Below are 26,341 nucleotides of genomic sequence, written 5' to 3' on the forward strand. Positions count from 1 at the left end.
AAAAAAAGTCTGTATGTGAATCCCTTATGCAAACTGCAGCACTTTCCGTGTAAACAGTTCTTTAAGAGTTGTGAAGGAAATACACTTCTAAATGCTTTAAAGTAGAAATATCTTAAAAGCGAGATACCTTTGATGGTTGTATGTACTGTGTCAATAAATCCAGTCAGTTCTTGACTTTTATTCCTGGTTGCTTGAGTCGTTCTGTTAAGCTGCCAAGCTTTTTTCAAAAATCTGGATGACTAAAATAAAATCAGAGATCTTTGACAGTGCTAAACCACCCATCAATACATCTAATTTGCCTATGTTTTTTACACCTTTTCCCCCAATACCAAGAATACTTTGTGAGAGGAAACATTTTTCTGATAAGATATACCTAGATGATTCATAAATCTCTGATGCTTCCATGCTTGCAGATGCCTTAATCATATTGAAAGTTCCAGCCTCTGATATCAGTGAAGAATTGTGTTATCAATTATTTTAATAATCAAGAAGATCATAATTACCAGAGCTATTTCTTTAAAAATGTAAACATCACTTTTTTTTTTTTTAGCTACAACTAATGTATCTTAGAAAATCATTTGTCTGAATAGACCACAATTAGCAGTAGCAACACTGTTAGTGCAAGTACCTAGTTAGATTATAGATACAATGTCAGAAAATTACAGGTATATATGGTCAGTAAAAGAGATCTAATGGCTGCAGTACTATTGTCAATTTCCTACCTATATTTTTTACCTATATTTTTTTGCATGTGTGTGTGTGTTAAAACTGAATAAAGAATACAAATCTTGTCTACATTTCAGGTGCATTTTCAACAGATTTATTTCTGCTAAAATCGTACTATAGGTATCAAAGACTTTTTGGTGAATATTCAGCTATGATGTAATTTTGAAAAAGCTCCACATATTAGGACCAGTGAGAAGTATCTCACTTTTTCTAGTTTTAGGTCATTGAACTCTATAGATTTAAAATAATTTCTGAACAGCTTTCTGGCATTTATGTACCATGCTATGAAATCTCAAAGGATTTCTCCAGAAAGGCTAAGAATAAAGAAGCCAGCACCTACCTCTTTGTGCAGTTGATCAACTCCTCCTGATAAACTCAGAAGACTTTCTTTTGCTGTAGCTATTGAATAAGTTGGATCTTCTCTAGGAACTATAGACCCCTATAGGAAACAAGAAGAAAGAGCACACTGGAATTTAATGACTTTGTTGTGTGTCCAGAAAAGTTATCTGAAGAAAATAAATATTCACACTATTTAGACGATCTATGTTTTAAATTAATGATTTGCAAATCATATAAGAAGACATGAAGCAATTACAGTTCATGCAACAGTGTGTTTCTTTAAATAAGAAAGCAAGGGTCCAGCCATGTCATACTTTCAATCAAGTAATAAGATGGAAGCATAATTTCTGCTTTCCTGATTCTCAATTTCACCACAGTCTGAGCTGCCCAAATAAGCCACTTTGAGAAGTTCCAAGGCCCATCTAATTAAATGCTTTCATCCAGTCCCACACCTGCTACTGTTTCAGCAGCTGGTCTGGTCAAAACAGCGGCATCCAGAGTATATCTCTGCGGGTGAACCTGAAGATGTCTATGTTTCCATCTCAAAACACAGTGCATGGAACTCAGGAGCTCAGGATTTTGGTCCTTCAGATACGATAAGGTAACACAAGCAGCCCTGCGGATCCCCTCACCAATAAGAGAGAGTAATAGGCCGTATTTGGCTTCAAGGTCACCTCAAAATTGCTCTATATGCCAATAAACAGGCCATTGTATCTAAGTGTATCATATTTGATACAGTCAAGGTCTGCAACAGAATACCATTTCTCTAAAGATGCAAAGAAACTTCAGGCATTTTTTACAAAGACAGCAAGTCTGGGAAAGGTTATTTTTAGATTTCAGATGTTTCAGAGCCAACCACTGTAAATACCATAATAAGTATCATTTTGCCCAACTTTTTAAAGAAGTAATACACAGGATTATTGAACATCCTTGTGTCAAATGGAAATTTCAAGGTCTTTTCCTCAGCATGAGGAAAGAACAAGTGGAGAGAAACAGACGCTGAAACTCTTGACTCTCCTGGGATAAAGCACAGCAAGGTTTCTCTAAAAGCCCAGTTCAAAAACCCAGAATGGGACAGCAAGTATGTCTAGGTATGTCAGGATGAGTAAAGCAGGAGGCTTTAACTAGAAAAACAGAACTACTGAAGTCCTCAGATGGACTGGAGATGAAGAAGCAATGAATAGTAAACAATCTGATTGGTAATTTTCTCATTATTTAAAGACCCAAACCTAATGCATAGAAAGGAGGAATCACTGGTGTTCCTGAATGACCAGCATGAGGCAGACACAGCACAGTGCAGAGGACAGCCCCTCAGGGAAGATCTGTAATTCACATAAGTAAACTTGGGGATTTTCTGACCTCCAGCTACAGTTACTTTAGTGCAAAGCAAAAGAGAAGGTAATCTTTGATTACCCGGAAAGAGAGGAATACCTGCTTCCAAACAGAAAAATCACAAGAATACCAACTTTCCCTCAAGATTGTTGTTTAAGAACATTGTGGCTGTACATAAACAGAAATAACATCATAATCACATGGGTTTATGTAATTTTTAGCACCCCACTTCCAAGAGAGTGATGGCTTACTTTGATTTGATTTTAATATGAAAAAATTCATGTACTAAAGGAAAAACTTAAACTTCTTTTATTTTTACATAAGATTTGACTTTGATTTATAATTAAAGTGCTAAACAAAAGCTTCTAAGCAAACACATTTACAGAAAGCAAGTCAATTGTATCCTTATAGTATTTAAATAATTCAATATGTTTATGCCTTATGACATAAAGGAAGTGAAACATAAGTGAAGCTTTATAACTAAAAGGTTAGCACCAAAAACTTAAGGATAAAAGTATCTCAGCTGAATCATAAACATGTAATTTAATGAAATTTGCCTTCAGATATTGTAATTATTAACATTCTGAAGTATATTGTTTGGAATTCAGTCTGCATTACATCTTAAACAGAAAAAATTTTAATTCAAACTCTTAATTTGCTAAATTCAGCAGCATGAGAAACTCACATCATTTTGATATTGTTTTGATATGTTGAAATACAAAGAAGATAGCTTTGTTTCGGTCTTAGAGCTTGACTTGCTTGACTTATTGCTGAGCAGATTCTTTTCGATAAATGTGCATATTTTAGCGAAGTAGTCATGAGGTAGGAAGGCTTTTGTATATCTCTGGCTATGTGATGTGGTATTTCAAGCTTTGTTTAACGGGAAGAGGAGTTACAAGGAAAGTTTGCTACAAGCAGCCTGAAGTGTCCAGCACTGAAACATCGTGTCCTGAAATGGGGGACAGAGGAAGGCACTTGGACTGCCTCACAACCAAAAGGAAAGCAAATTGCTGCATCCCAGGCATCCTGGCTAATGGAGAAGCAGCCTACCACTCTAGGGGAACAGCCTCAAGACCTATGCTATGGCAGCCCTTTAGCAAAGGGACCAAAAAGGGAAAAGATAAGTCCTGATGTTTCTATTTCACTGCTGAAAATTAATTTCCTTGCTTTCAGTAGGTCTAGGCCAGTCTTTGGGATGCGTGTAATCCAGGTGAAGCGCATATAGACAGCGCATTCAATAATCACAGTGCCAACTGAAAAATATATTCATCCATTTATTTAAATGCTAGTTCAACAAATGAAAATAAAGTAATATATAAATAATATAAATATAAATAACTTAAGGTGTATTTCTATATCAAATGTAATGGTCTTAATCTTGTAACACACACGCACACATTCAAGCCATGAACTTCAGAACAGCTTCTGTTAACTTACTGGCATACATGAGTGGCTGCAAGTTTTGCTTTAAAGTTATGACTAAGTATTTCTACTGTTAGTGTGTTCATTTTACCTTCAGATGTTTTGTTGCATTCTCCAGTTGTGACAGTGCCCCATAGGGCACACGGGCAACACCAGTGAGGTTCAGTGAAAGTATGGCCTTGTTGAGATCATCCAAAGTGTTTAACAAAACTCCTGTGCAGTTGTCATCGCAAGCTAAAGAAATAATTTTAAGAGGAGGAAGCAATATTAGCATTAAAAAGAAGCAACAAGTACTGAAATTAATTTTGATTTATGCAGTATGTGCCTTCACCTTTTGAGTTAAGAGTGACTAAGTACAATAATTTTGAGTATACAGATCTGTAGTATTGCCCTCCCCTTCTTGTCCCAAGAGGTGACCTATTCCGAACATACTCTCCTTAGGTTAGCACACATTCAAGCCTTATTGATCGTGCTTGCTACTGAGCTGCTTGCTGTATTATAAGCTTATTGAGCCTATTTACCTATATTGCTATAAATCCACGGTGATGCCACTGACACTCAAACAGGTTAGGAAGACAGGAAATTCAAGCCTATATGGTGTAATTCCATTTATTCCTTGGTTGTTTGTTTTTGGCTTTTTTACACAAAGCAAAATCTGAGTCCTAACTCTTATTTCACTGTAAAAGCAAATTACTGTGCTTACTGTGTCCTTCTGCTCTCCACCCTCTCATAAGGAACCACATTATTAGTTATTGGTAGAGAATGCCTACATACCTGGGATAACTCCAAAAGTATTATTACAGCAACCTCACATCCAAAAGGTCAATGACATAGGAATTCAACATTTTCAAATAAATAAAGGTATGCTACAGACCGGAAAAAAGTATTAAAACTATCTTTCCTTAAACTTGTCTGTAACACTAAATAAGCCATTTTAAGGATTAACTGCTTGCCTGATGTTATGATCTCTGTTGTAGTTTTCTCTGTGTTCGCAGTATGGTTGAGGTTGGAAGGGACCTCTGGAGATTACATAGCTCAAACCTCAAAATATAGGTTAAGATTTCTTTCTTTTCACAGAAAGAATAGGGCCTGACATCATAAAAACATTCAATGAATAATCATGTGCACATAAACACCACTTGAACAGACCAAAGCCCGCTGGGAAAGTAAATGGTTTAAAAACCACCTACAAACACACTCGTCTTCCACAAGAAGATGTCTCGGTTCACACTCCTCACACAGCTGTCCTGTCACACCTTGCTTACAGAGACACTGGCCAGTCACTCGATCACAATTAACATGAACAGAGCCACTTGGATTGCACTGACATGGATGGCAGCTGCCACCAGGAAGCTGAGGGTCACCATAATAGCCAAGGGAGCACCTACACAGGGAGGAACGGGACACAGAACATCAGGAATTCATCATGAAATTAGATGTTACATTTATCTTTGAGAATCACTGATAGTTTTTTAATTAACGGCTTCTGTAACAGTAACTAACAAATCATTCTAAGTCCTTGAGCACTCATTCATATATTTATTTATGAACACTGGGGGAAAATGGGGAAAATTAGAGACCACCTCCTCCCATTCCCCAAAGTTTTTTGCCCTTTTTGAAGACTGGAGTGACACTAGCTTTCCTCCAGTCCTTGGGCAGCTCTCCTTTTCTCCATGACCTTTCAAACATGATGGAGAGTGGCTTAGCAGTAACATGTGCCAGCTCCTTCAGCACTCATGGATACATCCCATTGCAGCCCATGGATTTGTGACTCATATTAATCAAACTGTCCTTGGAAGCTGGGAATAAATGGGGACATCATGCGTAACTTACCTTTCACAGTACTGTCCTTCATATCCTGGGAGACAAGCATCACAGTGGTAATCCTGAACACCTTTCAGGACACAAGTGGGACTAAAACTGGAGGAAGGATAAACAAATACCTGCTAGCACATGAATGGAAGACCATACAAAGACAGAGAACACTTTCAGCCACAGGTTAAATATTGTAAGCAACGGCACCCTCTGCTCAATCTGATGCAGTGCTCTAGAATTTGTACTTTAAATTATTTATTAAAAATTTTGCTTTCCCAAAGTGACTCCATTACTGTACAACACGCTAAAGCACCTTATGCCCTTCCTTTTAAAAGACAAGACAATGAAAAACGGATGCTGCATGATATATGCTATAGCATATATCTGAGACTTGCATGAGAACATCAGAGTTGCTAGACTCTTACTCTAATTCAATTATCCAAAAGCAAACAACAAATATGCTTTTTCAAGCTTCTGAGGGAAAAAAAAAAAAACCAGCCTGCACAGCATTTTTGTTCTCAAAATATGAGGTTACCTGTTCCTTTACCAAACAAACAGATACATAAATTTCAAACAGAAGAGTACTTGTTCTTCCCCTAGGATTGATCTCATGAAAAGTTCCTGCATTGACTGGAGATGACCTGAAACTTTCTAAACACAAAAGCATTGTTTTCTAAATGAAGAGACCCACATTTGAACTTAACACATGTCAGAGCAACTTCACTATCTGTAAAACATTCTATGTGGCTGATCTACTCTTAGTGAAAAAAAAAAGAATAATTATCAGTTAATCTTTTTATTTTAAAACCTCACAGAGTTACCACTAGGTGTGAAGAACTCAGAATATAAGCTCCATTTACTAAAACAGGTAGTTTTCAAATGTCTAAAAATTAAGGACATGTAATGATAACTCCTGTTGTCATAGCATGGTGGGAGCAGAAGGTGAGACATACAGCACAAGAAATCCAGAATACTAAAATGTACATTGGATTTAATAAGTTCTGGTTACCTAACAGGGTTGGCTCTGGGACAGGCACAAAGAGAGCAGTCGTTCACAAATCCAATTACTTTCCCATAGTAGCCTGGGGCACAAGCACTGCAGTAATCACCAACCGTGTTATCTCTGCAATTCTGATACACAAAAAGGAATTCGGACAATTTAAAACAACAATAAACAGGAGGAACTTTATCTTCCCTCCAATCAATAAATGCATACAGTTTCCAACAATCAACTCTAAATGTCACTACCCATTGGTTGGCATTCTCTGAGTGGAGGAGCCTTTTATGCAAAAATAAGCAGAATGCCAGCATATTTTCTCCTACGTGAACACTCCCTCAGGCAGGCTGACCTAATTTCTGTTCTAAATTTTCATTAAGGTTTATATATTTTTGCTTCTATTAATCCAATTCAGGCCAGGAAATCACAGTACAAAGCAGAAAATCGTAAAAAAAAAAAAAAAAAAAAAAAAAAAAAAAAGGGGGGCAACTGATGGAAAAATTAAACAGATTACCTGAAGGAAAAATATAAAGTGCTATTAATATTAAAACATTAAAGTGGTATTATAAACATAATTTAACTGACTAGGTCCCTAAGTGAATAAAATTCAGTTTCTCCTTTTTTCCTATTTTTTCATTCATATTCTTGTTAGTGTGTAATTTTACAGGTTAGTCGAAGAGAGTAAGCAGTAGCAATGCAGCCTCCTATTGTATGGGGAGCAGAAACCAGAGGTGAAAACCATTTCTCTTGCCTACACTACTCAGCCAGTAACACCTAAGTAGTAATCTCAACACGTAGGAAACTTGTCTGAGAATGACAAGTATTCACTAGTGTGAAAGACCTATGTGTTTTAGCCTTGTAGAAATGAGAACCACAATTCTTAATCATGAGATAGATACATACTTTAGGACAAATCTGAAAGCGAAAGAATGGTTTACAAAAGCCTGAAGGACAAAGGAAACTCACTTTAAAAATTGACTTCAAGAGTAAATTCAGCAGATGCGGACTCTGAACTAACCAACTCACTCTTGGAAAAACAAAGCAACTGAAAAAAGCTTTAGGAAAGAATATTAAGCCATACCAGAGTACAGACTTAATGTGCCTTATGTGGTTAGCTGAAAATTTGCTGTCCACAGGGCTGTCAGCCCACAAGAAAGAAGCAATGTGTTAGTCAGATGTGGCCCCTCTTTGCAACCTTTGGGATAAAATAAAAGAAATGAGCAAATTAACTTGGCTGAAGCATATCCTTATACTAATTTAGTCTCTGGGAGTTTAAAAAGCCTCAATTAAAGCTGCACAGAGGATTCTCTTCCTGAGAGGCAAAGAATTTGACTTTGACCTAGTCTGTGGTGTGGTATGGCTTACTGCTTCCTTTACTTCTTTTTTGTGTGACTAAGCAGATCTTGGCTAGATGAAGGACAGAAGCCCAAAAAGTCTCACAGAAAAACAGATAAACTGAACTGATACATAAGTTACTTTTGAGGTACAACTAAACTAAAGTAATTAATTATTTTGAAGATGTTAGTGCCCAAAAAGCTTGATAATTTTCCTGAATGGACCCCAAAGGAAATACTGCTCAGATTTTCCAGTTTTCAGAGTTGGGGGAAAATCCCTTACCAAATACTATAGCCATATAGTTCTCCCAGAAACTCCTTCCATAGGTTACCACTATTGTATGCTCAGGTTAAGCCAACAGAATAATGTGTAAATTTTACATACCAAGCACTTTCCAGTTTCAGGATCACAGGTATCGCTGTGGTTGTGGCACTGACATGGCACACATCGTGCTATCAGAGTGTGAAGCTCTTTTACACCGAGTTCTGTATGCTTTCCCCTATAGTATCCCGGAGCACAGCTCTATTTGAAAGGGGAGTAAAATAAAACAAATATACCAACAGTTTCAAACAATTAAAAAAGCCATTTAACTAATTGTTTAAATGATCTCACTATTAGACACACAAAAAGGATGCAGGGATTCTGTACCTGACAGGACAATCCAGCATAACCATCAGGACATCTACATTGCTCTACAAGACGAGCTCTAGCTCTGCCTAGATGCATTTCTTCAAACTTCACTGCAATTTCCATTGAGATATTTGCAATTCTACAAGACATATGCAGAAGAGAGTGTAAACATCTAGAGAAGTTCTAGCACCAAAACTGAGATTCAAACATTTTTATGTTTTAAGGTCAGGGCTGCCATACATAATCTCTCATGGTCCCTTTTTCCCCATCCAAATATCTCAATAAAATCTGAAGATTCTTTACTTATTTATGAAATTTCAGGACCTACAACAAACAAATCAGAAGTATTTCAAAGTAATACAGGTTGATTCCCACTGGTCTGCATAACTCAACAAGCCCACCATGCAAGAGTACGTATTTCCGCCTCAGAAACACTAGACAGAAAGAAATACATCTAGTTTGTCCTACACATTTTTGGACAGAGTTAGCAAAAACATAGTTGAGGGCATGTGAATAAAAAATAATCCCAAATTTTGAGGTGGAACCACACCTCTTCACAGCTGTGAAGACAATTCAGATATTGGGTTTTCACTGTATGTATCTCTGCTTGCCTTGTCAGTTGCCACACCGACAGATGCGATGACCATATCCCATCTCCTCCTTCTCATTAGTAACCTAGTTCTGTTCAAAATGGCAGATAAAATGCTACCTTTCTGAGGCAGAAATATTTTACTACCACTGCCCAGAGTGCATAAAGCTACAGGAGAGACCTAGATTGGTACAAATCCAAAAACTCAGGGGAACATGTGTTCCAATTAAAAAAAAAAAAAAAAAAATAAAATCAGTACTCAAAAAAATTCAATACTTATAAAAATAAGATGGAAAAGAAATAATTTAGAAAGTATCTAACTATAACACACATCCTGCAGAACACTGCATCAGCTTGTAAGGCTCTGTGCTGCTTTATGGGCTTTCTATCAAAGTAAGCAGCAGAGACAGTGTTTCACAGAAAGAATTAAAAGAGGGATTCTGCTGCCATTAAAAGTCATAAATGTTTTCTTATCAGAGGATGAACAAAAGTCGTAAATAGGAAACTGGACATTTCTCTAGTATCAGTTAAATCTTTACTGTATAGCTCAGTTGGGACTACTTCTAGGTTAAATTACAGTAAATGCAATAGAATAAGTAAATGCAAACAGAGATTGCTTTACCTGCTTTGCTGTAGTCCTTGGCCATAAGCTGCCTTGACAAGGATGTATTCAACATTGCTTAGCACAGACATGAAGTCAGAACGCAAGACAGGCTCATCAGACACAGAGTTAAAATACTTCCAAGAATCCTAGGGAAACATAACTCATTAAAACCATGAGCGTTCAAGCTCACTTTAAGGTAATGATGCTACACAAAAGGTTCCTCCTCATGTGTTCTTTCAGAAACGCAGTCACAGTGATTATATCTAAACTCTAGTCCCCAGAAAATCCAAAATCTTGCTCTGTGTTAGAACAAGACCTGGTCTTATATCATTTCTCCTCTCCTCCAGTGCAGTCAACTTCCACACCCAGTTTTCATAGGAAGCTCACAGAAGGAAATATTTCCACTCCAATGTTTTGGCTTACCTCCTTCATTTCTACCTCCTTGTCAGTTCTTACTCCATTTTCTGGAGAAGGGATGTCTACATAGATGACCAGCTTGCTGGTGTGACCTCCTTTCATTAGAATCTGTGGCTCAAAATTTGAGGTTCCAAAGCCATCCAAAGCGTAAAAAGCAACAGTGTATCTCAGCTTCCCTCCATAGGCCATGAGCTGTTTGGATAAAAAATTATTACGATTTTTTCATTCCAAGGTTAGAGCTACTAGCTGAAAATATTTTAACACCATCAGAAGACTTGAGAACTGACAGTTCTTTGAAGAATTGGCAATAAAACATGAAAATTGACTTGAACTCAGCAGTTTTTGCACCAAGGTTAAATGTATATTTCATAGTTTCTTCTTTTAGGCCCTTTCAAGGTGTGCACTCAACTTTCATTTAATTCCTAAGCAATAGAGATTCTAAAATATATATCTAGCATTGAGGTTGAAAACTCTTTCAGGTTTCTAAAGTAAATTTGAATACATCTCTCTTTCCCCCTATATGGTCTCTGAAGAGTAATGTGTTAATTAGATATGAGTGTTACCAATTTACAGGGTCAAGAAAAATCTCATTAGGAAAGAGTAATGTAAACATATTGTTTGTGCTTGCTATAAATAAGTTCAGCCACTGAACATTTATAATATTATGAGCTACAGGAATAGAACTAAGGCGGGAAAAGTGACTATTATACAATAAAGGAGTGACTATTAGACAATAAAGAAACTGTCATCTTACCTGGTCTCCCTGAAACTGCTCTGGTAACCTCCAGTAAAATGTTTCTGTATTTAAGTATTTTCTGACTATGGTAGCATCCAGTAAAACATCGGGAAATTGTGAAAATACTCCTTCCACTGTTCCAGTCAGGTTACTTTGAGCTACTACATGCAGAATGGACTGATCTGGAGCTAAGGTTATCTGCAACACAAGGAGCAAAAGATTTGCTAAAAAAAAAAAAAAAAGTTTCTATCTGTGTGTAACATGCCATTAACAGTCTGTTTTGAGATCGTCAATAGTCCATCTGAGAGTAATAAATTCCCCAACAAAAAACTCAGGAAACATGTTCGATCTTTATTTTTGTTAAAAGCGAAGAGTAAAACACAGGTTTCAGAAATAAGACTATGATCATTTATCATTTACTTTCTTTTTTTGTTCTGCCATATGCCACTGCCCCCATAATTAACCAATTACATTCAGCCCGATTCATGAAATCTATGCAATCTTAGGCACACCAGTGTGGTACCTAACATAAGGATAACACCAGTGTCTGTGTATTTATGTCACTTTACTTACAGGAATTCTCACATGATCTTCTAGTTCTGAACAAAATGTGGACATCCCAAAACAGAAGCATGGAGTACAACCTAGTGCATTACTGGCAGACAAAGCAAAAGTGCCAGGTTTACACTCACTGCATTGTAGACCAAATACATTTTCCTGGAGGAAATAAAAAGAACATAATAGCACACTCATGTTATTTTGCTAGCTGAATGAAAGATGTTTCTTTTTGGAAGAAAAACTAGTTGCTATGTAAATTACATAAACAGGAAGTCAATTATTGTATCTATTTTGTTTTACTATGCAATGCATTAGTTTTTCAATTATTTTTCAATGCTGTTTAAAAAAACAAAATTCAAACAAAAAACAAACCCAGAACACCGATACTAAACTATTTGAGTTTCTAGCAAAAATTAGCAGGTAAACATTTGCATTCAAGACAGAAAAACTCCTGCAGCAATGTATTCTTAGACCCTATCAAGGAATATTTTTTTGTAGCTTGATGTACAAACATCTTCTTTGTATTCCTCACTGTATCAGAATATTTTTGTCTATTACAGATGGTTCATCTCCAATGTTTTATGCGTACTGAGAAAAGCAAAAATAAACCAAAAAAAGGCAACAAAAACCCACTTTTAAATAGCAACTGAGTCCTGAGCTATTACTACTGGAACTATTTGCAAGGCAAAAATGCAACTGTAGAAAAAAGCAAGTGGGAAAATAAAACACATGAAATATATATTATTAAAAATGGTTCATACGACACAGTTCTTGGTATCAGAATTTACATCATTCAGAGAAATACAGTGACACTGAAGTCACTAGCACTATTCTCATATACTTAACATTTAGAAAACATTTTGTCCCAGAACTCATGGACAGTGCTTTGTCCTATTCAAAAAGAAGCAGACAGAAGTCTAGGAGCAAAAGGAAAAGCAAGACAAATGCATCCTTATTCATTTTTACTTCACAATACTAATCCACGAAAAACAGGACTCTGAATGTACTACAAGAATGATATGCTTACAGAAATTTACTTAATACAGAATAAATACATGGATCCTACATTGAACAAATGCAATCTATTTGAATTTAGGACTGCACTAAGACCACAGTTGTGAAATATGCCAAATCCTGTACAAGATTAGAAATACACCAGCCATTTTTCTATCAGATATAGAGTGACTGTTTTGTAAACTTAGCAAGAATTCAGCATCAGTCAGCTAGAAATGACCTTCTGTGGTTAAGCATACAATGGGTCTTGATCCTGAAGTCTTAACACACATGCACATCAAATTCCATAAATTCTGTCTAGAAGAGAACTACAGGACTGTGCCATAATAATTTTTTGACCAAAACCTGGAAATAAAATTACCTGGCTGAATAAAACAAAAGAAAGGGAGGTAGGAGAAGACAAACTGTCCAATATTGTCACAGGAATTTCTGAGAACAGAAGTAACAATGCCATGTTGGTAACGCTGCTATCTCTTCTGCCTACAGCTGTGTTGTGTCTGTCCAAAATGGGGAACATCATCTTGCAGATTTTAACTCTGCTGACTAATAATATGACCTGTTCAGCACTGGCACAGAAAACCCTTTAGGGGTGATATAAGTGTACTCAAAAATCTCTCAAAGAAGGGATGCAGACTGCCTCAGTACCTTGCAAGTACAGATGCCAGTTTCTTCTTCACAACCACAAAGTCCTTCAGTGTCATCACACATCTCTGCTTTGGTTCCACTCAAATCACAGTCACAGGCAACACAGTCTGGGTAGTCCCTGTAGCCTAATGCACACTTGGAACAGTCTTGTCCTCCATATTCAACTTTGCACTGGCATTGACCCGTCAAGACATCACACTGGAGGTTGGTTGAACCAGTGTTGCTGCAGTTGCAAGCCTTAGGTGAAAAGAATAATTGTTCATAAATAGCAGATCTTTAAAAACAATTTTGTTACAACAGAAACAGCACAGTAAAATCAGAGCAGCTCTTAAAAATCAATGTTTGTCAACAGTGACTATACAATAATAAAAAGGAAGAACTTCCACATAGAAATGGGGTTGTTTGGTTTGTATTTGAGCAAAGAACTGCATTTCCAGTAAAAAGTGGATGGCTAAAAGTAAGAAGCGTTGTAGATCCAAATCTGGGCTGAGAATCAAAGGAGTTGAAGGAACCCGTTCCAGGAAAAAACAAAAACAAAAACAAAACAAAAACCTGAAGATTTTATTTAAAATGCTATTTATTAAGCACAGCAATTCAAATAATATTATACAATTGTTGAATGAAATAAATCTATAAGTACAGTAATTTTATGAATATGATAGAAATAAAATCTTAATACTGACATTCTTTTAAGATTCCAAGAAGCATTAATATTGTCTACATCTTGCTCAAGCTTCATTTACTATTCGATAAGGAACCAAGAATCTCATTGCATCCAAAGGTGGGAAGCTCAGCACGCACTGCAGCTCAGTACTAAAGGAATACTGTTCTCTGGCAGAGCCCAACATCCATTATGTAATCAGTAATACGAACCAGTTATTACAAATATGCAAAGTGGATGTACCTAATTTGTCATTCTTTTTTGAAGCAGATTGGATCTAATCTTCAGTCTTAATTTCATATCTGTCACTACCTAACAAGTCCAATTTTGCTCTGTAGTTATTTCTAACAGTGCAGGCAGAAAGTACATTCCATCTATCATCACCTGACTATGAGCATTTTCCCTGAGTCTTCTTTCCTCATCATCTCATCATTTGAGATGCAAAGCCTTACTTTGTAAAGCACTCTACACAAAGACCCACAAAATCTATTAGCATCGCTATGTATCCTTTAGCATTCTTCACAAGTTTGCTGCTGACCATCAGCATTCCTTGTATTAAGCAGTTTTTACTCTAGCAGCAAACACTAGGTACTACACTGCCTAGTCTAACACACTTTATGACCAAACGAGTTGACAATGTGCCTAAAGGTCTACAGCTCTGAATATTAAACACTATTTTAGGAATCATAATAATAGAAATGATTTACATGTACTTCGATCTCTATGTGATATATATGTGATAAAGGTAAATAAGGACTCCAAGGTACAATTAACTGTGCTGTAACACACTTGAAAAAGGTTGTAAGCAAAACATGACTATAGCTCTGCTCCATCAACACACCCAGATCTAGATGCTAAGTACCAAGAAAACAGCAAGAAATGGAGCCAGATGAAGTATCCCACTAATGCAGTCTGTGTTGCAAAAACAAACCAGCTGGGTCTCTGATAGCATCTCTCCCATTTCACCCATGTAGAGAGCATGCAAGAGCCTTTCCAGGGTTTGCCAGTGGACATTGCAGTGGATCTTAACGTGCCACGGCTGACTATTCAGCACAGGGGAGCCTCTGTTGGGATGTTACCTGCAGATCACAGTATTGTTTATTGCATAAAGAAAGTAACTAAAACACCTTAGAGTAATTTGTGTTCATTACTACGATGCTGTAACCAGCAGGAATGCTAAATAACTTAGTGAAAGTGAGCAGTTACATATTTAATTCAACTTGATCATTGACAAGTGCTGTGGAATCACCCCATGAAAGGAATACTTCAAGGGAAATGCACAGGGACCAGCACATTTTATTTGCAGAACATCAGGGTAAGAATGACAGTAGCTGGTAGCTGACAAAGCAGTGGATTAAAGACTGTCTGCCAAGTAAGTTTCTTTAAATCACTAAGAATGTAAACTCTGAAGAGATATTATAGGACTGTTTCATCATCCTTGGTTTAAAAAATTAAAGAGAGAAAAAAGAAAACAATTTGGCTGATACTTGTACTTGTCAAGTATTTACTGCATATAATGACGGACCTTGTCAAGTTGATTATATTTGTGGTTTCTCAATTGAAATTACCCATTACATTCATGTAATTCTGAGGCTTTTTAAAATCTCACCATTTATAAAATAAAGATTGGCCCAATGCCATTTTCTGTCAGGAATTTAGTGCATGAAGCTAATTGCATAAATGGTTGCTACTCTTTAGATCTGCACTGAGTTGGCATTTTACTGCTTAATCATAAACATTAAGCTGACATAATGGGAGTTACCTTAAACCATTTTAATTTTAAATATTTAGAACAAAAACATGCAGTGACTTTCCAGATAAGCTAAATTTCATTGTTCTTAAAACCATAATATCACTCCTTGATTAGCACGGAAACTATGTTCTGTGTTGCCAATTGTTGCTATGAATCTGGTTTAATATCACTAAGCAACTGAACGTAAGAATACACGCTTCAAAATTTTAATATGATCTATGTACCTATCCAGAATAGACACTCTGATCATTATTTTCAAAGACAGCTTCCTCGGAAGGTTCCTCAATAAATCCTTTACAGTCTGATTTTTTTTTAATGTAAGCATGTTGCCCTAACACTTTGAGACAGAGAATAAACATGAAGGTTCTCAAAACAAGACTCCAATTCTGACATTAGCATAAGGAAAATTGCTTTTAACAGCCATGGCTTTTTGGCCAGCCTAACATACCTTGCAGCCAAACTTAGGAGAGAGTCCCCAGTGATTTTCTTCACAGAGTTCACATTTTGGCCCCTGAGTGTGAGGGGGACAAATGCATTGGCCAGAATCAGCATTACAGTGGTTCTGAGTATGAGCACAGTCACAGGCTGCAAGAGAAATAGGACCAAGTAATTAACTTTATCTTTGCTTTAGGTACAGAGACCACTGATAGTCTTACTTTTTTTTAAGTATGCAGTACCGTTTATCCATTCTGCTAGGAACTCCTTGTCACCCCTAATCAATGAGAAACAAATTATGACCACAATGACATCTCATCTTTTTATGGAGAGCCCATTATTTCTTCTTAACATAGCCTGTTTGGTGGTTTAAAAAGCAGTGTGGCATTTCCACAGGCGAATCAACAAACCTAAATTAAATTCTTGTGGAGAAGAGTAAGTTTGTAGGAAAAAATCTATTATTAAGGATACAAAACTCATCAGGAGATATGATAGTGTTCTCAAGCAGGTGCAAGGATTAATCTCAGGAATTAGTACTTTTCAAGAACCAATTAGTGAATAATAGGGATGGATAACTATTTTTTAATAACTAACTGCTGCATGAAGCACTCGTCTATTTATGAAATGCAATACAATTCTTGTGAAAAATCAGAAGTTCAGAAAAGTGGTTTTCTTAATTGTTCTAATAACATTTACAAAATTTTCAAGACTGAAATAGTTAAAAGTACTTAAGGGATCTTTGATTCTTAATAAAGACACAGTATATATGTTCCAAAACATAATCTTTTCATATAATCTCACTGCAGATTTCATATTCCTGTATTATTTGAGGCATGAGAAAAATGTTTCTGTCAGGTTGGAGAAAAGGTAGGCATTCCTTTAGCTATACTCTTGAAAAGGACATCTTATTAACACGATAAATTAGGGTTTTTGATGGCACAATCTCCATTTGGATTAACATTTTCCCCTGTATCATGATGAAAAATTGTACACATGATGATGGGAAAATACAGTCAATGACATCTTATAAAACTATAATATATTTTTTTTAAGAAATAAATGAAAAAAACCAAGGTAAAAATCTGTAAGAGTAATAGCTCTTAGCTTTTATGATTGCAGAAAAAAAAAGAAGGTTCTATTCTGTCTAAAGGTATAAAAGGTTTTGTAATAAGAAAAGAGATGAAGGAGCTACTGAGGATGTAATTTCTCTCATACAACCTTTATGAGTTGTTATTTCATAGTCACCACCTTTAAAAAGGAACCACACAATAAGCAAAGAAATATTTTGTTCCCTAGCTTAATCAGAGACCATTCTACAGATTTTTCCACATAGTCATCAGAACAACTGACCTTTGTCAGACTTTAACATAAAATATATTGATGAAAGAAATTCCAGACAAACCCTGAAAGGATCATGGATCAGAGCTTACGTGTGCAGCCACCATCCTGGAACGTATGAAAGCCATGAGCACAACGATCACACTTTTCTCCAGCCACTCCTGGTACACAGTGACACTGTCCCTGATGATTGCAGTCCTCGGAGACTGAGCCAAATTTACTACAGTTGCAGGGAATGCAGCCAAGCCCAGTAAGCAGGCCATAATAACCATTCTGTTGGACAGGAAGTAAATACATTTGAGCTATATTTCATAATTTTTTGAAAACAATACAATGCGCACTCTCATTTTCTCATTTACTTTCTCTGCTGTCTGACCTACATGAATATTCGTCAGCAGTGTGTGACTGCTGTGGGAGGATTCCCTGGCTTTATCTCTTCACTGTTCCCAGTCATATGCAAATATGCATTTGGGTAAAGATGTGAACATTGAAATGCTCTCGTGGTCCTCTAATCTCATTAATGAGATTTATGTTTTAAAGTCCCAGGAAATTTTACTGTACTGACCAAGCAGAGCTTTCTGCGAATGTGAATGAAAGACCAGAACAGAGCAGGGTCAGTGACCCATGGTACATGTGGATTGAAAGGCATTCAGCTGGGCTGGCACAGAGGTTGTAACTGGGTGCAAATTTCCTGCTCTGCTCTCTGAGACAGTTCTACATTTAGCAAAGGCTGGAAAGTGCTGTTTTGTATCACCAGTGAATATCTACTTGTTCTTATAACAGGCCTGTCTTTTAACTGAAACCTTTTTTGGCGTTCAGCCATGATGTATTTATTATCACCAATCACATTCTTCAGATATTCCCACTTAGACTTCATTTTGCAGAAGCACAGTGCTAGGATCCCTTCAGGTCTGTTAGCAGCGTTCAGTTTGTTTTTTTGGTAAGCCAACATGGCAGCCCACTGTCAGTGAGAGCAGGACTAGCCTGAACAGCCCTATTCAGCAGGATGCTGAGTCAACTACATAGCTTCACATGTGCAAAGAGCACACGCAGAGCAATTTGCAAATACAAAAGCCCGTGCAGACAAACCTTTGGTCTCTGCTCCAGTAACAGGTCCCCTCTCCCCTGAACACATTTGCCGCTATTCTCTCTGGAATAGCGTGTCTGCTCTAATCAGTATCTATAGATAAACAGGAAGGCCAATATAGAAGAAAAGTAGAGATGAGGAACAGGTGAATATTTGCTTACCAAGCACTTATCACATCTTTCTCCAATCACATTTGATCTGCACTGACAGAACCCTGTTTCATGGTGACAAGTGGTCGAAAGGGAACCATTCACATGGCATGCACAGGCTTATGTTTAGACAAAAAGAAACCAAATTAAAAAACTTTATTAATGTCTGTCTATATGCAGCATTATACAGAATTCCAAATTTGGTATACAATGTGTTTCACCTGTTTATATCCCATAGATGTTAATATACTACAGTAATATCTATACCACATCCTTGGGCTAAAAGATAAAAAAACCCCAAGCCTCTGTAAATAGATATATTTGAGAAGTTTGTTTCTTCTAGCCCTATATATAACATTCAGAAGTAGGAAATGTCTACAGGTAAGTGGAAGGACAGTGTCAAGAAAGCCAGTAAGTTTCAGGAATATGAAGAGTCAGTCCCTAGAATACAATATTCTTTCCTGAGGCTAACCCAATCCCATAGTTTTCAACCTGCACTTGCAAACTCACAACTTGAGGGTTAACATTTTCAGCAAGGTTGCATAGGTCTTCATCTATTCTGCTATATGTATACTCCATTTTTGTGTTCTTTAAATTTTCAGAGTAATAATAATAGCTTACCACGACAGTTTTTCTGAATCACTGCATCCCCATAATACCCATCAGCACACTTTTCACAGTGGTGACCTGATGTATTCCCCAGACATTTCAGGCATTGCCCTGTGAAGGTATCACAGTGGCCATCTTCTTGAGGGTTTACATTGCCATTGCATTCACAAGGAGCACATGATTGTCCAGGCATGAGTGGATTTCCATAGAAACCATTAGCACACCTGCACCAGAGATTAAAAACTTTATCAGTTGAAATGCAGTCATGTAAAACACTGCCTACCCAATGGAGTATTTCCTATTACATTTTTATCTGAAATGTCTCTGTATTACAAGCAAACACAAAATGGGAAGGAAAATTTTATGAGGAATATACTGTAAATGTGGTATGAACAATTCAAGGCAAGTAGGATGATGAACAGTTAGTGATGGCAATGATATAAATATTTTACCTTAAGCTAGTGTACATACCTTTCACACTGAGAACCAGTATAACCTGGAAGACATTTGTCACAGACAATTCCACCTCCTTCACTCAGTTGGCAAGTAGGACTGAAACTATCAACAATAGTTATGGCAGTCACTATCAATACATGAAATCACAAGACTTCTACAAACATTCAATATCTACCCTTCAAGTCCATGCACCTATCTATATAACCATGTAATTGCAGATTTTTCTAGATTAACATGAATGCTATAAACATCAGAATATGTCAAAATAAATTTATCATTTTAAAACCTCAAGATTCTTGAGGGGTTTTTTTCTTTTAAAGGAAAGCAAGATTCTAAAACTTCCTAAAAACCTGGCCCTCTTTCTAGCAAATCGGTCCAATTTCTGTACTGAACTCTTTTTCACATGCAACACTTCTGTCCTTCTGTTGTTTTCTGAAACAACATGAAAGATAAGAGTGATTTTGCTGCCAAGTTCAAGGATAGCTCAAAGTATTACTTCATGTACAAATTGTACAAGTTCACTCAGCCTGTCTTAGTTTAGTCTATACATTTGTCTACCTGGAAAGAACTGTTTCAATATACCTTATTGAGAGAGAGAAAAGCCTTCTCTCTTTCCATCAGATTTCATGTCATTTTTTCTTTATTTCACTTCCTGATTTTGTTGAAGATGCAAAAGAAAATCTCACATAAGCAGCTTACTTGTTTGCAGCAGAACTCAGAGGACACGCACAGGGCTGGCAGTCCTCAGAAGTTCCTTGGGATGGATTTCCATAGAAGCCAGGCAAGCACTGATCACAGAAATGTCCTGTCGTGTTGTGTTGACAAGCCTGTGAGACATGTTAAAAATCTTCTCTTACTTACTCTTGATGGTTTTCCAGCCCCTGAGGGATTTCTGCAGGAGTCTGCTCCTGCATGCAGTATAACATTCAAGGAAGCCATTCTTCAAGACATGAAGAATGGAGTAGAACTTTGCAATTAAGTGGGGGTTTTTTCTTGAGTTGTAACAACAAATCTTCATTGTTTCTTTCCTACATTTTAGAATATACTTTATACTACAAAATCAGCCACATTACTTATACACAAGCTTAAATATATTTTGCATATTGCACACCTTTAGAGTAACAAACTTATGTATTTCTTACTGGTATTCAGCTACTTTATTTCTGTGTCCTTTAAATTTCAGGATTGATCTTGAGAGCTAAATTCTCTCTTCAGAAGGTAATGTGTAATTTCCACTGATTTCAGTCATGGAGGATGAACATATATCCGAAAACTGGTATTCCCCCAAAACACTGCTTAATTTTGTTCCTTTCAGGAAAAGTTTTATTGTTACATGCAGCAAGCAAAGTTAAGATTTTTATCAGCCAGTGTATAGTGATGTTCTTATTTTAGTTTTGTTTATTCCCCACTTGAAATTATAAACTGAAAGAAACTCTTTATTGGAGAACACTTGAATGGACCCCCTGAACATATTCTGAAATAAACAATAAAAAGCAAGAAAAAGAAATACTTGGTACCCATAGATTGAAATTTACATACACTGTAAATTTGTCTCCCACAGCCAAAATGCTCTCCTAATTCCTAAATAGGTGCTTAAAACACAAAACACTTACAAAGCAACCACCATGAATATCACACTCAGTTGCATGGCCATTGCATTTGCAGGGCTGACAAATACCTCCAAAGAGTATTCCATCCACACGATAGTACCCAGGGAGACATGACTGAAAAGAAACCAGAAGGAAAAAGCAGTAGCATTATGTTGTGTTAAAAGTACACATCAAAACATTTTCAAAGAGCCCGCTTCCGACCACCCACCATCTGACTCATTTACATTGTGGTAACTGAATGCTCTTTCAACACTATTGATGTCACTGCAGCTTTTTTCTGGTGGTTGTTTTTTACTTACACTGGATAAAGGGGATGACAATTAACTCCATAAAACTTTGATTCACCCCTTTGTCCCCTAAAGGCATGTAAGCTAAGTTTTGTGCAGTTGCATATGTGAAGTTCTTTATTATGGTACAATAAAAAACAGATGTTCTACCTCCTCTGCAGAATCATTAATGATGCTACAGCACGAGGTTTCATACCAAAATTATTTCTAAAAATCATTCCTGCTATTCTGCAGATGGTGCTCTGCCTCCCTTATCTTCTATTCACAGATATATAAGACACCACCTTGTGTGACACATTTGACCCTTGTGGGATCTTCCAAAGGCTAGCATTCCTCCCTGCTAAGATTCCTTATTGCCTCCATAAACTTAATGACATAAAACAGAAATAAACTGCACACAATTCAGATCCAGGAAAAGTGCTTTTAGTGGGTAAGGTAAGACCAAAACAACTTTACAGAGCTTTTACAGGTGCTCCCTCTGCAACACTGATGTTCTACAGTTTATCATCCTATTTTAGTGCCACCAAATAGAATTCAAGAAATAAGTTTAAAATCCCATTTACTGTATCTGGAAAAATATCTACAGCACTGCGTACAGTATAGTAGACAGCATTTCACTACAGAACACATACTTTTATGGCAGTATAATTAAAGGCAGCCTGCCTTTAAAACCTAGCTCCTTTCAGGTAGGAGATAATTTTGCATACACAAAACACTGTAAGAGGTTACCTCACAGGATATTCCTGTGTAACTTTGAGGACATTCACAGAATTCCACATCTGGTGCTGAAGAAAGATCTATAACATTTGCATTTGCAGTATCCAGGGTCACAGAGTCCAGCCTAGGATCAAGCATGAAAACATCATATAATTTGTTTTCCCAAACTTGAGTTTAGCAGGATAGTTTGCTTCTAGGGGAGTAACATTGCTGAGAGCTGCCTCCTGGCAGGGACAGCTAAGGAACAGGCACAGATCCCTGCTGTGGAAAAACTGTGATCATAGTCTTATCACTGCATTTGCAATTCGGGGAGTAGATGTGCCCTCCTGCTGTCATCATTGTTGTTACTACCATTGTCTCTTCTCCCACGGAGAGGTTTAAACAAAATCTTCCCCTTCTGTCATGGTATTAGAGGTACATCAGTAGGGCAGCCTTCTATTGCTGTCCTGAAATAAGATAGCTTTACTGCACCACGTGTAAAACAAACACATATCTCAGATGAGTAAGTAGTGAGAAACGGCACCAGTTCATTGGTGCTACACACAACAGAACAAAGCAAAACCTCTTACTACAAACAATGGCATTTTGCAGCAGAGACAATCTTCTCAGCCACAGGTAATATAATTTAAATAAATCTTTAAAAACATTTGAGAAAGATGGACACGCTATCTCTAAATGGACATAAATATCACCGACACTCAAGCGCAAAAAAGAGCACAAGGCATATTTGGCATTGAGTCCAATGTTATTGACATGAAATGCTACCAAATTAGGAAATGAGGAAGAAAGAATTAGGAAATGAGGTAAGGCTAAGGAAGTAAATAGTGATGAAGCACTGGAACTGATTCCCTTGAGAGTGCTAAGACTTTATTCCTTTATCTTAGAGAACAGGTAAAAGAGAGACCTGTAAGGTCTTATGTAGATACTGCTAATGTTGGCTGAGACTATAGAGTGACCAGTTAATCAATTCCAGCCCAATTTTCCTATTACACACTGCCTTAGAGATGAGTGTCAGTAACATCTACAAACAGACATTAAAGAAACTACAGCCAACATCTTTACTGGCAGGTTTTCAATAGCCAGTGATGGATTAACTTGCCACATACCAAAATAAGCGTACTGTTGAGAGTTTCAGAGGTATTTCACTCTAACAAAGCAGTCATTGTAATAGGGCTTTTATGCAGTATTCCTTTTAAGCAGAAAACAATGTTTCTGTTATCAGGTATCTTTAAAATTACCAAATGCTCTTTTCCACACATTCCACATGAATATCTTTTGGGGACAAGACCAGTTTTCAGAAAATTCAACAGATTTTTTTTTCTTCCTAGAAATTGTTAACGTAAAACTTTAGGAATACTGCCAGTATGACTATTCATACGCACAAAAATAATACAAGTACATAGATTAACTTGAATATTTTCTCTGCCTCACCTGTACACAGCTTTTTTGGCAATGTTGTAGTTAGCCCTGATCAGAAGATGGGTCATGTTTACCAGCACAGTCATCAACTTTTCCCGGTCTATAGCTTTTTTTGTGTTGAACTCTATGAAATTCTCTGCTACAAATCTCACTGCATTAGAGTACTCCTCGTATGGCTGTAATGACAAGCCTGCTGCTCTTGTACTCAAAATCTGCCCATTACCCTGAAATTGAAAAGACAGAGAAAAATTTTCTATATTTGCACAAAAATGTTATTAAGCAAGTGTCAGATACACATCCAGGTATCACCGAAAAGAGGCAAACTAGATTTCTTGCACTGGAAAAAGAGTCTGACTAAAAGGTCTGCATTTTCTATGGCTTCAGGAAGACTACAATCCCATCCTATTTCGGTTCAGAGACTTCAGAAATACTTGATATTCTTTTGGAAAAATAATTAGATTAAACAAACCTTCCTCTACAAAACAGAATCTCTTTTCTCCTTTGTTCTACTGCTAAGTATATATTTTACAAAATAATGCTTTTTCGGAGGTGCCTGGATTCAATACAGATCCTTACTTTTTCTGCAACATAAATCTGGACAAGAAAGCTATCAGTAAGAACACTCATCTTTTTCATAAATATAAGTCCTTCCAGCTTACTATAGTTCCTTTTGTAAACAGAGCTTGTACATTTGGTAATGAACACCTTACTTGTTTGCACATAAGTTAAAATCTACGTATTTATCATTCAAAACTAGTATTGTATACCTACAATTTCAGACAAATGGATCAGAAAATCAGAAAAATGAGTAGTAAAATTAAAACTGACAAAACTACTACTATAGAAACATTATTTTATTTTCCCTTTTTTAACCCTTCATAGATTCTTAATAATGTCTGAATAGTAACAAGGTGAAAAAAAAAATCCACCTGAATGATGACATCCACACTAGAGACTATATCACTGTCCACACTCTCCATTGGAATGTCATAAGATACCGTATACTTCAAGTCTCCACCAAAAGCTGTGAGCTGAAATAAGAAAAAAAAAGCAAAGTCTTAGAAACATAACCTCCAACCAACACAAAGAAGTGACCTGGAACAGTACAGTGTCCTAATTATAAGAGTACATGGCTTCCAAATACCACTTTCCAGGGAAAATTTAACATGCTGTATGTATGAGGACAGGGACAAGTGCTGGCTTGTTGCTGTGCAGGTGGGGAAAGGTAGCTGAAGGCTTTAGAGATAACTCAGAAAAGTGCCCTCATTCAGTGAAATACCTACAGGACTTTCAACAAACAGCAGAGGCTTAAGCTACCGTCCTAGCCACAGGGCACAGCATGTTGGAATTATTCACATTCCATATTCCACCTTTCGGTCTTCTTAGCTCCACAACTTTTGCTAACCACTTCAAAGTAAGTTAAAGAGTAGTAGCAACAGTTAGACCTATATCAAATGAATAAGAAATCCAAATTTGAGTCAGTGTTGCCCTGTGCAAAACTAATACTTAATGTTACATTTCTGAGACTTGTTTTCAATTACTGTGTCACCACACTAAGAAACGGGGCTGCATGGGCAAAGATGCTGGACTGAAAATAACTAAAGGTGAGGTTGTAAAGTTCCCTGTACTCAGCACTGGTGAGGCCACAGCTGGAGTTCTGAGTCCAGTTCTGGGCTTCCCAGTACAAAAAAGAGGCAGACATCCTGGAAAGAGTCCAGCAAAGGGCTACTAAGGCAGTGTAAGAGCCTGAAGTACTTTTCACATGACGAAAGACTGAGAGTACGCGACTGACCATCCTAGAGAAGCCTCAGGGAGATCTCATCAAAGTACACAAATACCTGAAAGGAGGATGAAAAGAGGATAGAGCCAGGCCTTTTTCAGTGGTGCCCAGTGACAGGACAAGAGGCAGTAAGCACAAACGGAAACACAAATGCTCTTGTCTACTGCATTGGACAAGGTGTGAAGGGTATAAGCTTTGGATAGGAGCCAAGAGTATGAAGAATGCGAGCATGTAAGTTAGTAACAGTCAAGAGAAAAAAGAAAGATTATAGTGTATCAAGAATAGGCAGAGAAGGAAGGGGGGAGATAAAAATGCTCAAAGAGCAAGAAGAGGGTACTGGGAATGTCTGGCTAGGAACACTATGATTTGAAGAGCAAAGATAGACTGAGAAGTACGGTAATATTGTGGTTTATGCATAATTTCTAATTACAGAAACTATATAGTTAGCTCAATATGTTATGATTAAGATAGAGAAACTATGAAGGAGTTTTGACTCTGAGAACTTACTTTATTTCCTAGATATGTCTCAGGTGCTGACCAGTAATAAGTATGTTTCAGTACTTTCACAGCCTCAGTATTGTTAATACTTATTTGACGGGGTCCATCGAATTGGCTTCGCTGAGGTTGCACGCTGCTTGTGTTATACAGATCAGTAACAAGCCATCCAGTCATGTCTGATATCTGCAAGAAAGAATAGTGACATTAATGGAGTCAGGCTTTGTGTCACTGAGAAAGCAGTCACTAAACTGATAGATCTGCAATGCTTTCATTAGCCCAGTCTGACATCCAATACATGCAAATATGCCACTTCAGACTAGGATTGTCTCTGTGATTTTCATCCTCCCAATAAAATTATCATTATACCTGTGTAATTCCTTGAG

The 26,341-nt window shown here is 37.0% G+C and overlaps 1 protein-coding gene across 1 annotated transcript in view; it reads right to left on the minus strand.

Moving 5' to 3' along the window:
• Positions 1-26,341, minus strand: part of LAMA1 (laminin subunit alpha 1) — a 103,394-nt gene that overhangs the window by 32,954 nt on the left and 44,099 nt on the right. The window contains exons 12-35 of the mRNA XM_030477379.1: positions 25,968-26,141; positions 24,610-24,711; positions 23,693-23,904; positions 22,274-22,385; positions 21,261-21,371; positions 20,347-20,474; positions 19,663-19,749; positions 19,204-19,415; positions 18,595-18,701; positions 17,439-17,619; positions 16,022-16,158; positions 13,160-13,396; positions 11,516-11,659; positions 10,961-11,140; positions 10,213-10,398; positions 9,808-9,935; positions 8,615-8,735; positions 8,351-8,488; positions 6,644-6,765; positions 5,653-5,739; positions 5,010-5,203; positions 3,911-4,053; positions 1,067-1,165; positions 128-239 (exon numbers count right to left, since the gene is read on the minus strand). Of these exons, the coding sequence (XP_030333239.1) occupies positions 128-239; positions 1,067-1,165; positions 3,911-4,053; positions 5,010-5,203; positions 5,653-5,739; positions 6,644-6,765; positions 8,351-8,488; positions 8,615-8,735; positions 9,808-9,935; positions 10,213-10,398; positions 10,961-11,140; positions 11,516-11,659; positions 13,160-13,396; positions 16,022-16,158; positions 17,439-17,619; positions 18,595-18,701; positions 19,204-19,415; positions 19,663-19,749; positions 20,347-20,474; positions 21,261-21,371; positions 22,274-22,385; positions 23,693-23,904; positions 24,610-24,711; positions 25,968-26,141 (3,454 nt within the window). The remainder of the gene's footprint in view (positions 1-127; positions 240-1,066; positions 1,166-3,910; positions 4,054-5,009; positions 5,204-5,652; positions 5,740-6,643; positions 6,766-8,350; positions 8,489-8,614; positions 8,736-9,807; positions 9,936-10,212; positions 10,399-10,960; positions 11,141-11,515; positions 11,660-13,159; positions 13,397-16,021; positions 16,159-17,438; positions 17,620-18,594; positions 18,702-19,203; positions 19,416-19,662; positions 19,750-20,346; positions 20,475-21,260; positions 21,372-22,273; positions 22,386-23,692; positions 23,905-24,609; positions 24,712-25,967; positions 26,142-26,341) is intronic.

This window comes from Strigops habroptila, chromosome 1 (assembly GCF_004027225.2).
Source record: "Strigops habroptila isolate Jane chromosome 1, bStrHab1.2.pri, whole genome shotgun sequence".
NCBI lineage: Eukaryota > Metazoa > Chordata > Aves > Psittaciformes > Psittacidae > Strigops > Strigops habroptila.